At 38.6% G+C, this 21528-nt stretch overlaps 1 protein-coding gene across 1 annotated transcript in view; it reads right to left on the reverse strand.

The window, feature by feature from the left end:
- Positions 1–21528, reverse strand: part of nrg3a (neuregulin 3a) — a 333642-nt gene that overhangs the window by 46266 nt on the left and 265848 nt on the right. The window contains exon 3 of the mRNA XM_079362694.1: positions 9315–9388. Within this exon, the coding sequence (XP_079218820.1) occupies positions 9315–9388 (74 nt within the window). The remainder of the gene's footprint in view (positions 1–9314; positions 9389–21528) is intronic.

Consider the following 21528-nt stretch of genomic DNA (forward strand, 5'->3'; position numbering starts at 1 on the left):
CTCAGATGTCAACCAGGAAAGCTTTAGAAAAGGAGCATTAAAAAGCCATTAAGACAGGGCAATTTAAAGTAATTTCGCTCCGCTATCTCTCTCTGCCAGCTGCTCCACAGAGGTCTCCTGGCCATTAGAACCTTTTCTACCTGGGTTGAAAGCAAGTTGTCATAATCGTTTAACTCAGTGGGGCTGGTATTACGAGTGCTGTCATTAGATGAGACAGTTGCCTCAATTTTAAAGTTGTGTGCTCACATGCCCTAACACACACATCTGAATCAACAGTGAAAAAATCTATCTTAGATACGTTGCCAAGTGGCCAAGCTGTGCAATGCATCATTTTCAGATGTCAGTTTCATTTTCTACAGCTATAGGTATGTTGCACCCATTTATGCAGTCATGTTCTTGCTGATCGTGGAACTGATCTGATCAGATGCAATGTTGGTGCGAAGCTATCCTGAGAGTTGATTCTTCTCGGTGTTTTAAGATATTCAGTGAAATCTACAATGCTTTTTAAGTTCAAAACACGTCTTTGAAACTTGACCGCATACAAGCTCTGACATTGGACCCAGATTAAAAAAAACGTTTAATAAGCAATAGTATAAGGGATTACTTTGATGTAGTTACACAATTTTAATTTGTCTCAGTGGAAATAGGGAACAAAATGGAGATGCTACTGATAGCCTAGCACAGACACATGCCTATACTCACAACCAACACTGAACTCCCTCATCCACATTTGTACAGAGGACAGGCAATAGATCAATGTTTCATTACACTGAATGATAAATAATTGAGTAAGAAACGTAAAAGGACAAACGCTTTGGTCAGCAGATGGAAGAGAAGGAAAAGAAGAGACAAACATGAATAATGAACAGAGAAAAAAAAAAGAGGAAGCAATGTGCTACAGTGAGACAAGGCAGCAGAGTTAACTCGCCCTGTCTGCCACCCTTGCCCAGTTATTAATGACCTGTGACTGGAGGGTGGGTGCAAGCAGCGGGCATACCAGCCTGCGCAGCTCTGAGATAATCTGCATCCCACTGCCATATTCTTCACTAAGCACCAGCTGACAAGACCCATACTTCACTATAAATTGGGCCTTCCAGATCCATTAGGGTTTGTATGTGGGCACAGGCAAAAGTCTTGATCAGACGTTTGATGAAAAACAGAATAATGAGTAAGAGGAAACGATTCAATACTGTATGAAGCAACTGACCAAAGTCCTGTTTTTAACATTCAATCCGAACTATTTTTTAAATATTTATGGAAAGCTAGTCACACAGGGGTGCACTCAAGATGAATTGCTGCAATCAATATGAATTTCTATTATTTTCCCCTCTTTTCTGATTGCTTTCTTTTTCCCTGTCCATTTCACTATGGAAGCTAAATTGGCCTCAGCCAAAAGTATCCATTAGACTCAATGGAAATAGATGATTTTGCATTGCCTTTGAGTTCACCCGTAGTAAGATGAATATACATTTTTTTGTAATTAAAAATAGACCAATCCAGTAAGGATTTGTTGTCGGCAAAATGAAATATAAAGGAGAGGATCAGCTATGTTTAAATTGCTTGACAGAAAACACAGTGTGATTAACTTTGATCAACCTGTAGAGACAAACACACATCCGGTACTTTCAACTCAATTGATTCAGTTAATTTCAGTCAGTCGGATAATATAGTGATAGAGATAAACTCAGGGATCCACATGAGTGGGAGAGGCACATGTGCACTCAGCAGCATGCCGTTTGTGAGTGTATAATCTAGTCTTCACTTTCAGCAGCTGCGGCTCACAGGAATATAAGCAGTGATGATGCTGTTCAGTGACACGGCGGTGATTCTCGAAGGCAGTTAAACAGGCAAGGTGCGCTCTGATGTTTGGTGTTGCAGTGGTGGAGACTGAGCATAGGTTTGCCAAACGAGTGAGCCAGAAGTGACCCAGTGTGACACACCTGCAGCTAATTAACCTCCGCCAATATGTACGTTTCAATAGGAGCAGACAGGAGCGGGGTATCGCTATCAAACTGCCAACGCCCTGCTGTGCACCTGGAAATGCTGGTGTAAACGACTCTGCCACTTTCAGCCCCTCAAGAGCAAACCTTAATTAGCCTGAGGACAGGTGAACTGCTCCAAAAAAAAAGGGACATACTTATTCTAACCGTTCTCTCAGTTTCATGTGAAACCTGGTAGAAAGAGAACATTTTTGTCTTCAGCGGTTGAGTGCTAAACCTCAGAGAAGTGTTTGGAATTGGAGATGTAAACTGGCAGCATGTGACTTTAGCTACTGGCAGCAAAGCTGGTTTATCATGCACTGAGCAACAGTGTATATCAAACATGGCAAGCTCATGCTTAGAACAGAGCTTTCTTAAGAATCTACTGCCTGCATCTTCCCTGGATACGCCCCTTTGTGTATGTTTGATAAATGTTGAGGGATTTGTTGTCAACATATGCTCAGTATGCTGATGCTTGATTAAGAGCACAATAACTGAGAATGAATGAATGACGTGTTTTCCGATTAAATATGTGAGGATTAGTTCAACAAAAATTGTGAAAGTGTAACATTTAAGCGGAAGTTGTGTTACAAATTGTGCTCCAGTACAGCTTGTCACATGCGTGTCCAAACAAACACACAACATCTAGTGAGAGGGGAGAGGGTGAACACTCTTAATGAATAGTTTTCATCTGATTTCAAAGAGATCATCTTTCAAAGGGAGAATCTGTTTGTTATTTTTAATGGGCAGCCGAGATGTGAGTGTTGCCATTTCCTTAACCCCGGACACATGCCAATTAAACTGAAAGTAGTTCGTATCTCAGCAGCTCAAGCTTCATACAAAGCAAGCAATATTACTTCTAATATTATAGAGAAGCAAATGAAAAACCTTGATCAATGTTTCAAAGGGTTTCAATCTTCACCCTGTAATTGTTAGGCATTAAATAAACTCACATGTCTCACATCTTGAGAGCGAGACTGGGTCAGCCCCCCTTTTTGGCTTAGGTATCTTAAAGATGTCAGGCACGCAGACAGTTCATCTATATCCTGGTAGGCTGGATTTGCCGTGCCACAAAAAGCCAGTCTAAAGAAGGACGGCTGATACTCGAGCTGATGCCGGAGACATTGAGTACTTCTAAGCATTAAGCCAGTTACTTTTTCTCCTGAACTCTCAATGTGAATTCAACACGATGTCTACAGAGACTCTGCTTCTCACTTCCAAACAAGGTGTGGGAATGCCAGGCTGGAGAAGCGAAAAATGTGGACCACAGGAACAACTTGAAGCCTTTGTAAACAAACAAATGCTAACATGCACTTCAAGAAAAGTGCAAGCATGACAAAGTGAAACATATAATGTGTTTATAAATAAAAGAGATATCAGTGTTTGTTTGAGAGGCATTAGGAATGAATTTTCCCCTTAGTCCTATATAACTCCATATGTGGAAGATTGTCTTATTTGTGGAATTCATAAAAGCTAGTTGAACACAAAGATTTCAACTTTTAGAATTTTAGAAAAACTTGAAAAATTGTAACATGAATGATTGTGCCAATTAGAGGTATAAATATCCAAATCTAATGTAAAAACAGTGCCGCTATTAAACATATTCAAAATAAGAGAATATCATGAGATGCAAAATATCACTGCAGCTTTAACCTAAAAGCCTTTTTCATCACTGAACTTTGCTCATATTGAGTCAAAGCTATTCAAACTGTTTCAGGCCAAGACAATAATAAAGATCAAGTTGCACATTCTATTCGACACTATATAGTGTTTTTGTAGACTTTTCTATTCAATAAACTCTATCTGCCGTGTCATGGAGGCTCATTTGACCTAATCAGACCCTCAAGTGAAACCTCTTGAGATGATTAGCAGGAATGTGGAATACTGCTATTATCTCTTGTACTCTCTTGTACTTTTTCCCAGCATGCTGCTGAAAAAGACTTTATTTACATCTTGTGGAAAAAGATTCACAGTTTATTTGTTTGATAATGTAAAAGAAGCAGAATTTATTGTTTTTCATCAGAAAAGACATCACACTGATGTAGACGACAAGATCAGTGAGCTATGTTTCTGTACCGTTTTGTTAAGAGGCATCACAAAGAGGAACCCAAACCAAAGGTTCAAATAGAAGCATTAAATTAAGTATTTAGAGAATCGAGAATTTCAAATATTAAATGTGGTTTAAATCTTTATGTTTGTAACTTAAGGTAAGTTTAATGGAGACTACAGGTCTGAGAGTTTCAACAGTTTCCATGGTTGTGGCCACTTATTGCAGGACATGTTATTATACCATTTTAAGTCTCGAACATGAATGGAATTCTAGTTTTGCCCACATGTTCTATTTCAGTCTTATTTCTTGTGACTCATCAAATAATACAGACAGAAATGACCACAACAAATCAGAATCAAGGACAGTTATTCACCACATGTTCAGTCTTCTGAAAGAGGTCGTATTTTAGAGCACCGCTGAATCATTTTCTATTGTGTTGATTAATACAAAGCTCAAGGACAAATGCAAGTATTTGCTCGATTATGAATTTACTGTACATATCTCATTCACAGTCAACAACTATTGAAACACTCCTAGGTGACTCTCCTTGCCCTCCCTCATAAGATGGTCAATGATAAAAAGATAAAGCTTAAAGCCATTGCACATTTTATGCTTCCTTTATATCTTATGGATTGAAACATGCGTAGGTACAACGTGAAACCTGGGGTTGCATTCTCTGGGAAATTGGACTTGCATGATTACTGGGGCGTTATCATCTCTGGCGCATACAAAAACCTGTCGAGCATGAAATCAGATCTCATAAAGATAGTGTGAATTAAATTTGTCTCCAGATTTAAATCTTTAAATCTCTCGCTCTCTCTTTGTCTGCAGGGTGTGATATGATGCATATACTGTGCAGTAGATTAAAATATGCTGATTTTGACTCGGCCTTACGGGGTCGTAAAAACTAGATCGTCCCGGCTCCCAGGCCTTTGATTCAGAAGGGTTTAAACAGACAATGGTGGCAGAATATGGCAATGAAAGTTGTAAAGAAAGCGTGCAAGTTAGAAGAGAGAAAGAGAGCTCTATTCAGAGAGAATACATAAAGAGTCTAGTCTAGTTCCTAAATACTGCATTTACCTCCAAAAATTTCTCAGGATAGAAAGTGCCAATCAGTGATCTTCCAGTTTGAGCAACAAAAGGCGTCTCGACAACTAGAGCAGTTTGAACTTGTTTTCTTCTGTAATGAAAAGATTTGACGTACTGTATGTGGAGATGACAACACAAAGCCTTTGTCGCTTTGACAGATTCAGGGGAATCTTAAACAAATCTTTGATCTCAAGCACATCCCATCACCAGCCAGTTAGGTGACAAACTCAATGTCGAGCCTTGTCAGCATTTTGAGGAGTTTATGTGCATCAGTGAGTTTTTGTGTTGCCTCTGAGATCCCGTGTTCTGGTATGAAGTTAGTTTTCATACACGAATGTTCAAATATATATGATTTTGTTCAAGACCTTATCAGTCTTTGCTCCTGGCTCCACCAGAGCCTATGTTAACCCTCTATGCACCAGTTGGGTGTAAAAGCTGTACACACACATGTATTATTGGTGGTGCCAAGATTCAACAGTAATGGTGTGTGAGAGTAAGGGTCAGCTGTTTCCATAAAAGTCACTTTTTAAGGCATTACCTTTTGAACTTTTAGTTTTAGCTCAAATGATAGAAAGGCTATGAATGATCTTATTTCACAACCCCAGAGAGTAGCACACATACACAGTCATTGAACTTTTTTCCATTTTTTTCTTTTTTGAAATATGGTTCCCTTAACCCCCCCCCCCCCCCCCTCCTGTTTTTCAACCTGAAAATGCAGTTTGGTTTTTCCCTCATTTCTTTATAGCTTCATGTCCTTTAAAAACTATTTTGAAGCAATTTTTTATTCAATTTCTAAAGCCTTCTGTAAAATGATTCGGCGATATGTTTTGTTTTTGAGGACAGCAACATTCCCTCTGTCTCGCCTTGTATCTCCATCTCATTGTATTTATACAGCCATTGGAGTCATGACTCTCCTTTGTCCTCTAAGACCCTGAGACAGTGCGATAGCCTGACTCAGTAGATGTGTCCACTTTCATCCAGCATCATGCACTTCCTTCCCTTTCCATTGAGACCAGCAGCATGCCAGAGGTCCTTGGCAACATTTGTCTGCCCTGCTGGTGAACCTTTTTAGCTGGCACAATTCGGTTCTCGCTTCCATCTGAGGCCGATGCCACTTAGTGTTAGGAGATGAGTTGGACACAGAACTGTAGACTGGGGAGAAGGGATGAGGTCTGACGCCTGGACATGATGCGTGTTGAGAAAGACATGGCACGGAGAAAGGTTAGAAAGAGACAGATGGGGGCGAGCGGGGGCTGTCAGGAGGGACATTTGGAAGAGGGGAACAAGGATGTCAACAATGAGGCAGGCTCGAGCACGAGACACAAAGGTAACCCCGGAAATTAGGATTTGATGAGCTGCGAGCAAGAGGAGTCAAGGAGAGTGATGCTGTGACAAGATTATCAGAGGAGGGTGAGGAAAGAAGAGAGAGGCCACAATCTGCCGCTCTTCTTTGCCAAGTTTTTCACTTACCAACTTTTTGAAGCAGGAAGTAGTCAAGTAAAATGGGGGAAAAAAAGAAAAACATGGTGTTACGAAAACAAGAAATCCATAGGCTATATGGGACAAAGTGTTTCAAAGTAGAGAACAGAAAATAAGGACAGAAATAATAAAGGTAGTTGAAAAATAAATCGAAACCAGAGTGAGCAATGACCTGAAAGTAGACAGATCAACTCATACTATCAGGAATTGAAATGCACATTAAAGATTTGGCAGAGGGTTATAGAAAGTTATAATGAATAACTGAAATAAATCAGAAATGAATGAGGGAAAGTGACGTTAGCTAAAGTTGATAAAAACAGAATGGTTCAGGGGACCTGATGCCAGAAAGTAAAACCATTTTTCTAATCTTTTTCCTTTATCCCACTATTCCATTACTTTAGTAAAGACTTGGCAACTCTCTGACCATTTATATGGAAATGCTCCTGAAAGAGTTACAGAATAATTGATATCCGATTACTTACAAGTAACAAAACCAATTTGAAGCCATGGTTAAGATTTTGTTTGTCAGTACATGAAAGATTACTGAGCGTATTGGGTGCTACAGCTACTAGCTTGTTTTTTAGAACAAAAAAGGAAAGGGCATACTTAGCTATTTTCAGCATCATATTCCTCTCGGCCAGGAAATGGAAAGGAGTGGCCTAGTTTTACCTCCTCAGCCAAAATAAGGGCACTTACAGTTCTTTTAAATCTTTTAACGTCACTAACATCTTTTTGATTTGAATAAACAAAACATACAAAAAGACAATAATGTCCTCCGAACAATAATCAGATACAGTGCCACCAACACAATCAACAACTGTTTCTGTTTGACATTTGACAAATTGTTTAAACGATGAAGAATGGTAGGGATGCTTGGCCAACCATACGTCTGGGTCAAAAGGTGGGTGTCACTTCAGTGAACACCCGTGTTGTTATAACAAGGACAATTACCCTAATACTTACTTGGAATTAAAAACCTCATTATAGAGACTTAATTAATGGACTGGAAAGTAAAGGATATTAACAAAGAGCAAGTGATAACAGTGTTGTTGCATTTGCCACATTTAATCTGCATGTCTCATTTATTGCCCGGCCTTCCTATTAATCAAGTAGAACATTTTGTATTCATAATGAGAGATTTCAATTTGAAAATATTACCACTGAGGGATATTCTTCTCACATTCTTCTCTTAGCTAATTATGAGGTAAAAAATCCCCAAAGGCATTGTACTGTTCTTTTAAATAGTGCTTTAACAGCATGCACCATGTTCGCGGAAGAGTCACAGACGTTGTTCTGCCACAATGTTAATGCTACAGAGAAAAGGTGGCATACTTTTTTGAAAAATGAAACAGGAAGCATTAATAGTGAGGTGTAAGGACAGGAGGGCAACTTCTTCCCTTAGCTCTATGAGAGTAAGATAAACATATCTTTTGGAGACAGGTGAAAACATGAGAATAAAAGAGAAAAGCATTGAAGAAGGTGGAAAAGCTAACATTTCATCTGCAAATAATATCTATTGTTGAAGTTTTCCAAACATGTTTGGAATAGTCTGTAATGTAATTTTAGAGATTCAAGGTTCTTCTGTGTTTTGTTGTAATTTTTGTTTTCTTTGTTTTTATCTGTATAATAAAATTACATTCAGACAAAATGACATCAATATTTAAGGATTTTTTCTTGAAGTGTTCCTGTTTCACTGTTTGCTTAAATGCTTGTGATAGACTTGGTTGTCAAAATAAATCCAACTCTGGATATATATATATATATATATACACACACAACTAAAGTGAAGTCCACTCAAGAACTTTCCTGTGTTTGTGATGAAAATAATGTTGCAACTGCTCTGTAAGGTTGCAAGTGTCAAACACTTGCAGTGTATTTGGATATTTCAGTCTTTCTGCTGTAAAAGCAGCTGTTTTGAAGAAGTGAAAAACTAACATTGGCCAACAGTCTTTTAGTCCCCAGTCCAATCATGTGACTGGAAGCTATGCATTGAGCAGAAATAAAATGAGACCTGTAGCAGGGGCTTTTATTATGAAATATGCTTGGGCTAGCCAAGTTTTTTGCCACAAGCATATACAAGATGTTTGGCCCTTCAAAATCGCCATTTACTTTGAGAGGATAAAATGCAGTCAATACTTGATTCCAAGGCCCTACTTTCCAGTCCAGCATTCATTGATTAAAGAGAAAGAACCAGCCATGACAGTATTACTGCTACACTTACAAAAATACAAAAAAATGTATACTTCAACTGGAATATCTGAAAAGACTAACCTGCTAAATATTTGGATTTTAAAATGGCAGCAGATTTCCTTTTTTTGGCCTTTTTGCCTTTATTTTAGAGGAAAGTGGATAGAAGTGGAAATCAGGACCCAGGCCAGACGCGAACCCGGGCCACCCACGTGAGGACTGAGCCTCAATACATGGGGACGCGCGCACTGCCGCGGCGCTACCAGCGCCCACCGGCAGCAGATTTCTGAGGGCTCCTTTTCATTCATTAAGCGCATATTACCCTGTGTTTCAGACGTTTGCTCTGCAGGGCTGAGGACTAAGTATTGAGAAAACGTACTAAAAATGTTGGTATAGTGTCTCAAAAGAAACAAGATATCTAGTCAGTAAATTTCCCCTGGTTTGACATCTTCAAAAGTGTCTGAGAACTGATGGTATTACTTGTGGTTGAGAAGTTGCTTTACTCAGTACATGACCGTATGAAAACTTACTTGGGTCAGTCAGGATGGAGTCCGTCTTGGGCAGAAACTGGTCACAGCGGATTCCCTGGTAGCCTTCTCGACACCTGTTGGAGAACGAAGAGTAACACGAAAAATTAGTCATTGAGTCAGGCAGATTTGAGAATGAACACATGCCACTGCATCTGACGAAAATACAAAAGCTGCACATGAAGCACTTTGTCCTGTTTTGAGACAAATGTAGGGAGAGCTGAGTCCTTGCGGATGTGAGCTGAATGGCAAGAAAGTGCAAGGTAAGGCAAGCTGACAGGAGGAAATTAATAGCGTAGTGATCTTTAAAAGGCTGAAACCTGCAGAGCTTTCATGAAGAAGACATCCGTCTTTTCAGCCAAAATCACAAATTGGGTCCACAGCAGAAGAAAAACATCCAATCCCAATAAGGTGAGAGAGCCTATAACCTTTGAGTTTCACAGTTCCTGCTTTGTCAAAAAAGCTAGGAGTATGAGCTGTGTGACGATGGATCTAGACTAGCAAATAGGGATAAATATGCTCCGTTAATCGCAGGCATTTTCCTTGGTCACTGCATCAAACTTTTTCGAAATTCCAACAGTTAACTTTGATTGGCACACCCGTGAGAGTGCCAGTCACGCAATGATCATTAGGCAGCTAATGAATTCTGAAATGTGCCTGGGCTGTTCATCAAAATGTCATAGGAAAAGGCAATGCACTGTGAGAATGTCTTTTTAATTAAATTCAGCTCAATAATTATATCCTTATCAACATACAGAAGAGTCTTACAGTGCACACAAGTTAGCTTGGGAGCTAAACTTCCAGCATTGCAGCGTAAAGCCTAATTGGGCGCCTCGGTCGGTTTAGATTTGTATCTTCGCCTCGGGCCATCTGTACCTTGCTTGCTGCTTTGCTTTTCTCTCTCCCCCTTGAGGAATATGCAAGTCTTCTACATGTGAATAAAATAAAACATAAGCATCAGAAGTAGTTGTTGCTGCCTTTCCAAATTTGACCCAGCTATATCTATTTAATCCATCATTCGGTCACTTCATCAACCACTCCGTTTTGTGAAGTCTCAGTTTTTTACTTTACCAAACCTGCATCCTAATTCTTTCCCTGTTTACCCCCTGTGGCATTGTTTCAATGACCCTCCTGGCAATGATCTATTTCTGTTCTTAAAAGTATTTACATAGCCTAACAGTCATCTAATCCCGATATCCAGCTGTGGACATAACAGCTGTGCAAAGCATCAAGCATTCAAAAAAGGATAGAGTGACACCTAAAGATGTATCTCTGTGCAGAATGATAATGGTTACCCTCTCTTTGTCTTTCATCTACAGTGAGTGATTTCATGATTAATTATTAAAATAGCTGCAGTAGGAGGAGAAAGCGATGCACTTGAATGTGCATGACTGTGGTATGCCTGAAGAGCATTTTCACTGCTGTGAGGGAAAACTACAGGAAGAGGAGATTCTAAAACACTGAGTCGAAATGTAATCTCTGATATTTAATGGTGGAGTTAAATGTGGATATAAAACCTGTTCTGGCCTTAAACTGATTGGACCTGCATGGTTCTGTAATCTACAGTGCAGTAAATCAAGGTTAGAGGGCACCTCTATTTTTTCCAATAGCTCTGTATGCATATGTAACTACAAAAAAGTTTTACCGTCCTGTGTAGTGCACTGTAAACAGTCTCACGTCATGACTCAAAAGTTAGTGAAGTGTCTACTCATCAGTGCAGCACATCAAAATGAATTGTGTGAGCAAGTCAGGACAAAAAAGATAAGTCAACAATTGTTTAGTATAATAGTCTTGTAAACATGACAGTCATCTCTAAATACACTGCAAAACATTTGACAGTTTTACTGCAGTGGAATTTTTTTTAAAGTACACTGATTAACGGTGTACTTGCAACAAGAGAAGTATACAATCGAGGTTCAAATCTAATATAGTGCAATTAGAAGTCCACTTCAGAAAAGCTTGGTTTTCACAGCTGACAATGAAACGACTGCGGACCATCTGACTGAGTCCTGGCTCATTGAAACAGCTTACTGGGACGCTGGGATATGAACTGAGTCAATGTTAAGGTTTTCAGTTGCACTATGACAGAAGTCAGAATGTCTGCTGTGCGGAAAAAAAAGGCCTGCTGTGTATTCAAAACAATTCTGCAGCTTTTGTAGCAGGGCAGGTGAGTCTTATGGCCTGAAAAAAAAGATTGTTAAGCTAAATTTGGACGTTGGTATTCATAAGAAACAAAGCAAGAATTATGTTAAAGGAGTATTTCAAGTATGGGGAGATTATCTGGACTGTCCAGGTGAAATATGAAATAATATTGAATTATTGCGGGAGAAAAAAAAGAGTTTGATCGATGCTTCCTCTTCTGTGTTCAGTAGCATGGAGAGAAGTTGTTTTCCACTTACTGCTAAAGTTGTGAAAAAAAAGTTCTTGAAAATTGACTTCTTTTTTTTTTTTAAATGGTCAAGGCTGGTTGTCCTCATAACTTAATTCAAATTCCATGCCCAATGTTAAGAAGACCTCACCAGTCCACTGTGGAGTCTCTTATTGCCTCTCCTCCAGGTTTGTTGTTCTCAGCTTTTACTGGTACAATGTGAGATGCCAAATAAGTGTTGTGTGGGAGCAGGAGAACAAAACAAACACAAACAAGCACAGTGGCCTTGTTTTGAAGAAACAATCTGACTCACGTTGCAATAGAAATATTAAAAAAAAAAAAAAAAAAAACAGCATAAAAGGATGCTGAAGGATCAGACAACTCTATCAGGATCAAATCTGAGCATGTCAACAGGTCACCTCCAACACCGGTGGACTTCTCTTTGTGCTAAATGTGTGGTCATTTAACATCCCTCCATGCCTTTGTGACCTTAGCTGACTAAACTGTGACAGGAGGCGGCCACGGTCACAGCAGCCGGAGGAGAAGGAGATAATTAAAAGAATAGAGGCTTAACATGGTGACACTGTGTGTGTGTCGTGCTCATTAGGGCTGGACTGTGGAAGTGAGAAGAGCCATAAAGCTGTGATTAAACGGAGCAGAGTGTGGTTAAAGAAAACACTCACAGGCGACGGGAAACACAATACAAGGGCGCACAATAATATATAGACATAGCCTCCTTGTAGTGTGGCCACAAGCGCAGCAAAAAACACTGTTATATCTCTCCTTGTCATGTAGCACTGTGCAGTATTAGAAGTTATTGTATGCAGTTAACATACCCTCTGTTTTGCCCCTGCTGTTCTTCGCAGAGATCAAAACACATCAGCGTTGCTTCATAAGGCTCCGAGGAATGAATCTAAGAACGGATGAGAGACTGTCGGAGGGTATTGAAGAGTTGCATGCCTTCTAATTAGCACCGCACTCATTAATTAAATGAAAACAGGAAGAGATTGCATGTGCCTGCACAAATATATGTGTGGTACAGTGTGTGCGTGTTTGTGCGTGGTGGACTGTGAGCGTGCATATGTGTGTGAATTCCTCACATATGAACAAAGCAACACAGAGCAAGGGGGATAAATATAAACATGGCGTCTAAAGGATGACGAGTTTGTGTGAAAACGCAGGAGCCGGTGCTAAAACAGACACATATGGTGAACAGAATGTGTTAAGAGAGAGCACATCCCTTTTGTTTCAAGAAGTGGAGAACTTCTCCAAGTATGTGGGACAACGTGCCCTTTGTACTCCGTGATGTTAACAAACTATTCCAACTGAAGTTTCCTCGTGACTATTACAGCAAACTCTGTCTCTGGGTTTTTGCAGAAATACAGACTTTAGACTTTATTGTCCCCACAACAGACAATACCCATCAATATAACAAAACGAAAGTGAAAAACCGCTGCCAACTCGTCCTTGACAAATCACCTAAATGTACCGTGAGGAGTTTTTAACTGGTTATGAAACAGAATGAGATTAATACTGATGCCTCGGCATGACCTACAAAAGCAAACACGACCGTCAGGAATTGTATGAATTATTTCTTTTCACTTATTTTTAATGTCTGTCACAAGTCACTTTTCAGCATGCAAACTGGGAGTACATCATTTTTACATTTTGCTCAGAAAAGATTCATTTTCCCTGAAACATTGGACATTTAAATGCAGCAGGGATTTTTTATTTTTTTTATTTTATGAGAGAAAACTATTCATGGCTGTACAGCGTAAGAGAAGAAAACAGCAGGCCAAGATCAAGACGCAACCGAAGTTCACTAAAGTAGCTCCAAGTCATTACTTACATCACTTACTTATGTACAAAGCAACAGTTTGTGTCGCTTAGAATGACCTTCCTACTGCTTTTGATCATAATCTGAATACCTTCTTTACATACAGTAGAAAAGGAAGCTTTCATTCATTTCTTGAGACGTCAACCTTGCATACATGTTTTGAAAATAAAGCTTTGCTTCTCTTCAGCCATAATGTTCGTCTCAGGTTTATGTATACACAGCAACATTCACACTTACAAGCTGCTCTGTCGCACTACAGCAGCTTCTGTTAGGGTGAAAAGTGCTCTGCTCAAGTGCACCTCGGGGATTTCTCCTGTTAATGCTGATTCTAGGCTGCAAGTTCTCCATACTGTAACCTCAAAAGCACAGCTTTAAAGGTTTGATTAAATATGTGGTTATTCCCAAAGACTGTGATTAATAATGAATGAAGCCTGAGTGACGTTACTACAGGGGGGCTTTGGAATCTCATTAATGGTGATCTCCATGCTGGAATTGCTGTCTCAACCTAACTCTCAGTTAAACAAACAGCAGGCTCAGAGCTTAATGTTCAACACTGGAGGTTGCCACTAGGTTACCTATAGACATGAACATCCCACCATTTGTTTGGTACAAATCTGTAGGATTTCTCAATTTTGATACCTCAAAAGAAATAATATCACATCAGGAGAAACAACAGTGGGGTTAACATAAAACATAAACTGGACACAGTCCTCATGGTGAGTGCTGTACAGCTCTGTTATTTACAGAATTTGCCCAACCCTGTGCGCTGACCTCTGGCAAATAGAGATGGATTCCTAAAATGTTCTTCCCCACAACCGAATTGTTATACTGCTGTTCCTGGGTTGTTAGAAGAGAGAAATCATTTATTGTGTCTGCAGATTGCTGTCTCAGATACTAAAGATGTGATACAAATAAAATAATGAGGCAATTTGCTGTGTCAAGCTTCCAAAGATATATTAGATCTCCAAACAACTGTGTGTCTCTCCTCGGCAGGGGAGACGTTTATACCCATTTAATAAAGTGAGGCCACACGGCATGGGCTTGACGCTCTATTAAAAAATACACGCCATTGTGCGTTGGTCTGACCGTGACAGAATGGTCAATGATCTTCAGATTGTTGGCCATTTTATTGGCATGAAATTCATTTTTGAGCAAAATAGCCGACAAACCACCGGTAAACTGGCCAACAAATAACAGGAAGCAACCGAGAAAAATAGTTGTTTCTGTCATTGCTTGAGCCAGAGCTTACACTAATCAGTTCAGTAAGGATTTCAGGGGTTTCTTTTACCAAGACAGGCCAATAACTTTTAAAATGTCAATTGTTTGTGCACCCATGCCTCAATTTCAAAATTATTAACAGAACAAATGTCAATCTCAAAACTTCAGCATAAAGCATATTTATCCTTTATTTGCTGCCATGAAGTTTAGGGAAATTATAAGTTTGGATCATTTTAAAACAAGTATGTTATATACAATTCTTGTTATAAAACAAGCCAAGTACATATACAAGGAATTTGTCTTGATGTATTAGTGCGGGAATAAAACGTATTCAAAGGCAGGGTAGGTAATTTTCTCCAAATAATTTTTTCAGGATTTTGGCTGAAATTGTCTTTGGGTCCTGACAGTAATTAATAATTCATGTGCTCTGATAAAGAAACAAAAAAACATTCTGTCATCTGTAGCAGCTGTAAGGCTGTACAAACTTTGACCAATGTCAGATGACCCCTCTATACCCCATGCATGCATGTGCCTACACTTAAAGCATAAGTTGAAATCAGCTTGTGGACCAATGGTCCTACTACCAACAAAGTGAGGGTTGGGGCTTTTGAGAGAGCACAGAGGGGAGGGGGTGGGTGAATATAGAGAATGGAGAAGATGCTACTTTCAAAATCATGCTAGTTTTTGAAAATTACCTACCCTGTCTTTAATTAAAATAAGATATAAAATGTATGTAAATGTTTTTAAAATGTAAAAAATATAAAGAATAAAAAAAACAAAACACAAAATGTTATAAAAACACAACATGTACAAAGGGTGCGTGAAATAAATTACATTTAAAGTCCAGTAATCATAAATTATTTTGTCCAGTAAATAAACAGCCATAGCCAATCAAAAATTCAAAAAAGAAGTCTCTCCTGTTATAGGAAACACAAGGGTAGTTAGCTCTTTCATCAGCTTGTGAAGATTTCATACCTTCACATTTTATACGTTTTTTTTTCAACTCATTAATCCTGTCTAGCTCCACTCACATGTCAGAATACGGTCACTTGAGGCTCAAGGAAACAAACATTGCTGTCATACTCTTGGCATTGGGGAATGCAGTTGAGAAGCCAGAGGGTGACATCAAGGTGGCTACGTCCATAGCATATACTGTCTTTCTCTGCTGCTGTTAGCAGACGAGCAAGGCAGATTCCACTCGAGCTCAACTCAAGGGTTTCACAGAAGCATTTACTCAATCATAAGTAATCATTTAAAAAAAACAGGCAATTAACCAGCTCAAGTACGTTCCTTTAAGGCACAAGTTCTTTGATTTAGTAAGGTTTAATGTTACATTAACATAAGATGTGTGCAGTTTAAGGTAATAAAGAAAAAAAAGATGGTGGTAACATATTATTCTTGAGAAAAATAGGTGTCAAGCTGAGAAATGAAGATCAAAAGTCAGTTTGTTACTATGCATACTGGTATTGTTTGATGTATCAAAATCTCAAAAAAAATCTGATATGTCTGTTGGGCTTTAATAGCACCTTGGTGTTCTGGGGTTTGTTTAATCAGACCTGCAGACAACCAAATAGGACTGACAACCAGACTTCAAAGGAGACTTGGGATGATTACTTTTCTACTTTAATGACATTACATATTTCTCAGCCGCATATGTGTTTCCATTCATTTCCCCCTTTTCTTGATGGGATATCAAATTGAAATGAAAATCGAGCATCGCTGTGCATCAAGGGAAGTCTTTTCCCTTTTTTCCCCAGACAAAGTGATTGCAATGCATCTGAGGCGATCTGACAGTTTATGAGAGCCAGATATGATGTGAAACTCTCTGTGTGTATTCATTTTTTGTGCTAGTACATGTTTATGCATATGTCTACTGCATTGTGTATCACACATAGACAAAAACAGAGCCATGTCTGTGGGAAAGACTCTTGAACATTCATATCCATGTGTATGTTTGAGTGCCGAGGAACACAATCCAAAGGATCTCTCAAAGACAAACTCTAATTCCAGCACAGCTCTGTCCACATTCAGACGCCTCTTTACGAAGGATTGCATACGGCTTACAATTTGACTTAAGAACTGAGACACAAACTTTTAAAAGATTATCTCAGACAACATTAATTGGATCACTGTGAACCCAGAAAATTGACTGCAGAGCTTATTGGAGCTTGAATTATACGGCAGACGATGTGCTTGTGTCTAATTGTGGTCCAATCTAATTTGAGTTTAATTCCTGCAAATGGCCTCTATTGAGTTACAATTACTAAGGTAAGAAGAGCATGTGCCTTTTCTGATGTATTTAAAAGTCAGATCTCTTTTGTGTGTGAGCCAAGTTCTCTAAGTTATTGTTCTGTGAAATTGTAGGAAGGACCACTTTTGGATAAAATATATGAGAAAAAAACACAAGCTTAGAGTTTTGTTTGATATTACAACCAGGTGTAAAGACTAGTAAATCATTTTTTTCTAAATTTGTAGAAAAATAATTCTAAGAAAGTGACAAACTCATATTATTCACACTGTCTCAATTCATTCCTGTTCTTTTCTCTTTGGATGAAGTGGTCCAACTACTGAGCCTATCTCATTTTTAAATAAAACATTACTCCAGCTGAATGTTGCATACATGCGATGGTGTTTGAGCATGTGCCCTTTTCTCCATCCCACCATGACTCCAGTGAAACCTCTGGGCCACCTCTGAACATTTTCAACAGAAGCAGGAAGTTACTCAATAATTCACAACCGGCCTGCTGCTGATGCTAAAATAATCACACTAATGCATTGATTTTTATTTAATTATTTTCTTTTACCATCTTTACGTAAGTTACTCTCTACCGGGAATTTGTTACCACAAACATTACAGAATAGTCTTTCCCAAATTCCCTATTCATCTGACAAAACCAAACATGGAAAAGCAGTCTTCCTTGGAATTGCAACTAAAGTGCCTCATCAGCTCATCCAGCACCACTCAGTGGAAATATAGAGACACATGAACAACAAAAAAACAAAAGAGGATATCTGCCTTCCAGCCTTGTATTCAAATGATCCATGTAATGTTATTATAGAAAACATATCTAGTGAAGAGGCAGGTACTGTAAAAATAACAATCTAGGGTTAGGTGGGTATGCATATATAACTACTGGTTTCTGAAGCTTAAGTTTGAGGTTGTGGGAGCTTATAGGTTCTGCCTATAAAGTTGCTATAGACTTCTTCCCTGTAATTTAGCCAGCCGAGTTAACTTCTTGTTTGTCATATATGATAAGTGCAAGTAATTCTTGGTCCATTGAGGATTTATGCTCCAAATTCTTATTGTCCCTTACATAGACATATATTTAGAGCTTCATTTCCTTTGACTGTTTTCTATTCTTAGCCGTGATCTTAAAAGGTTAAAGAACAAGAGAAAACAATATGTTATATAAAAGATGAACTAAAAATGCAGCAGAAGCATGCAATCTTAGCCTACTTCATAAAGTCCTCCGTGCACACCTAAGCTGAGCTCTTTACTTTAGTAGAAGTCACCTATACAGAAGAAGTACCTGTCATAGAAGACTATCATGTTGCTCTATAAATACATGACTGTCTTATGCAGCAATCTTGATACGGGCTGGAAATACCATTAACATTGAGATAACACTTAAATCCGAAGCCTTATCTCTTTGTCATTCTGCCCCTTTCCCCATATCTTTCCCTGTCTTTGACTTGTTCTCCTTATGAATATTAACACTTTATCACTTAGTCCACTTATCTCTGTGCTTAATAATTCCCTCCCTCGAAGTCACTTTGATTTCAGGCTTTGTTCCCCATATCGATAGTGGGATTCAGGCCGTATCTCCTCGTTGCATCGGAATGTTAAAAGGGTATTGAGGTACTTAGATCGATTAAATTAGCTGTTATCTCAGCCAGTTACAACACATTTTTTACCCCCATTCATTCTCCCACTTTCCAATCACAACCTGTAGTGTCATACACAATCCTAGCAATATATATATGTTTTTTTAATCCAAGGCTTGTTGCTAGCCTTTTCTTTATGAAGTTCATAGACACAATTCTACAATTGGAGTTTCTATAGATCCTTGTTTTTTTATTTTATTTTATTTATATTTTTAAGTGTGACATAAGCTTATATTTATATAATATATATTATATCATTATATAATATCAAGATCATGATAAGATCCCCTTATCTTTGTCTGTTTTACAAACTTTTGGCTTGGCACCTTGTGGTTATAACCAAAGAACAGACAAGTTACTGTAGGTAGTAATACTAGAGAAACAATCACACTTCAAACACCAAGTACTGCAACTTCTTACTTTTAGTTAAGAGTTGGATAAATCATTTTTTTTTAACATGACAATGCTCCTGCTCACAAAACCATGAGTCATTTCAAAGTTAGTCCCAGTCAGGTAGAAGAACTGGACAAAGAACTGGATTGCCAACTACTTTTGAAATTACAGCAAGACAGTTTACAGGCCAACTATTCCTAGTGACAGAAAGCAAGCTAATCAATGCAGCCAACAACCAAAAAGAATGCCTGAAACAAGCAAAAGTGGAAGTTTATTTATCTTTTGAAAATCCATTCTGATCCCCAGTTATCTAACACAGACCATTTGTCCTGGCAACTCTTTGCTTTTCTATATGAATCCACAACATAGTGTTAGTCAGACATGAGACCTCTTTAAGCTTCTTATGAATGTATTTTTTTTTAAAATATAGGTAACACAAAAACTTTGTGGTAAGGACTACCCTATACAACCAACTGGTTAAGTTTGGGAAACACTTTTTGGCCTTGGTGAAAACACTAACTTGACTTTTGCTGTGACCCCAACCCTTGTCTTAATGGTTCCAGCCCATTGTTTGATTCACACATAAACTCAAAGGAGTTTATCTTTCTAGCTCCATTCACTCATCACTGAATTAAAGAAGCCTTTCACTTGAGAGGCAAAACATCTTTAAGGACTTGGACCAACTCTGATAGCCATATGGATTAAATTTAGTATGACCCCAATGGCTGAAACCATTCACAGCCTTCCCTCCAACTTTCAACCCAATCAGTCCTTTCTCTAACACAGCATACATACATGTATCTACAATAGTGTCTCTGGGGGTCTTTTATTACCGCAGATGGGTCCAAATTGGCTCTTGATTACATGGGTTATAAAGCAAATACAGTTCATTAAGTTTTCAGTCAATTACTTAAGTTAATAAAATAGCAAAGCAAATGTCTTCAGCGACATTAGGATGTTCTGAATGTTCTGATAGACTTGATGTAAGCAAAAATTGTTCGCAATAGTTATAGCTGACCAGATCTTGACAAGTTTCAGACATATTCTATGTTTACCATAACCTTCTTTGCCCTCTCCCTTCTTATTATTTGTATTAATGAGTGTTTCAGCCTCAGTGTTACTTGTTTTCTGCTTCATATACTGCAGTGGCCTTTGGCTGTTGAAACAATGGGAATAGTGGCCTTGGCTAAATAAGGTGCCATGGGGGCTGAAGCTTTATCACTTCCTAATTTCAGAAAGAAAAAAACCTACCCAAATGCCAAAGGGGGCTTTGTGCAGGAGAGCATGCAGTTGAAGAAGAACAGGCTCCTGAAAGCTTTGACCTTTGGATGAAATTAGGCAGCTGAAAGTCCGTCAGGGTAATCAGATAATTAAACTCACCCCCTTTCGGCTTCTGTTTCGGATTATTACCCGTCCCTTTGGAAATATTTTTTCTTACTGTGAAAGTGTCACTCGCACGCTGCTGATCCTGTTAGAGGGCACAGCGAAGAAGACATTTGGCATGGATGATACTTCACAAAGGAATTTTAAGTTATAAACCCGATGGAAACTGGCAGACACTTCGTCTACCAAATGTTGATGCTGGGATTTCAAATTTCTTATGCATGTAAAATTTTATTTCACAGCTGGAACAATGTGCCTTTGCTCTGAGAAAACGAGCTGTGCTACTGAAAGAAGCTTTAAAGACAGTCGATATGAGATTAGAAATACATCATGCACGAAATCTTAAGTAAATGTGTGTGAAGGTAGGCGATTAAAATCACATATGTAATTGCAATGATAAGAGGATCCTTTGTACTCAGTTTGCTGAGAAACGGTAAAACTTAGTTTATCTGTAGACTGGCATCATTTGTAGCTTCAGCTTGATTTTATTTCATTTATTTGGAACTCTTACAACAGTGAACAAAATCTCATTGGTAATTTTGAAAGCATATTTTCTCATGGTTAACATTTTTACCAATGTGAATAACAGGTTCAAGTTTGACGATTCTTTTTGCTGTAGTCTTTTATTAATAATAACTGAATATATCAATTAATGCATTATGTATTAAAATGTGTCATTAATGAAAAGTAATTTCTGGATGTGGAGTTTCATGGTTTTGAAGCTAAAGTAAAAGTACTCTCTTCTCGAATGTTGATAATGGAATGGCCACAAACGGCAAAAGAAGCAGCATGATCCATTGTGTCATTATTTCTGACCTGAAGCACCTGAGGGCACGAATAGCAGAATCAAAAATCTTCAAATCTAGGAAGAGGCTGTTCACTCTGAGTGCTTGTAAGCAGCATCATGCTGCAAGCCAATTATTTATTTTGGAGAGTCAGTGAAATGGTCCACATGGAGCTCGGGAAATGACAAAAAAATGTTGAAAAGACAAAGCCGATGCTGTGATGCTGCACTGAGCAAACCATTGCTTACTGTCTGTGACAGGTGCAAATAAAGGTTTAAATTAGAAACTGTTTCCCCAATGTGCTGTCAGACATGTTCCAAAATCCACTCTTTGATTACGGAGGTGAAA

Source organism: Symphodus melops, assembly GCF_947650265.1.
Source record: "Symphodus melops genome assembly, chromosome: 15".
Taxonomy (NCBI): Eukaryota; Metazoa; Chordata; class Actinopteri; order Labriformes; family Labridae; genus Symphodus; species Symphodus melops.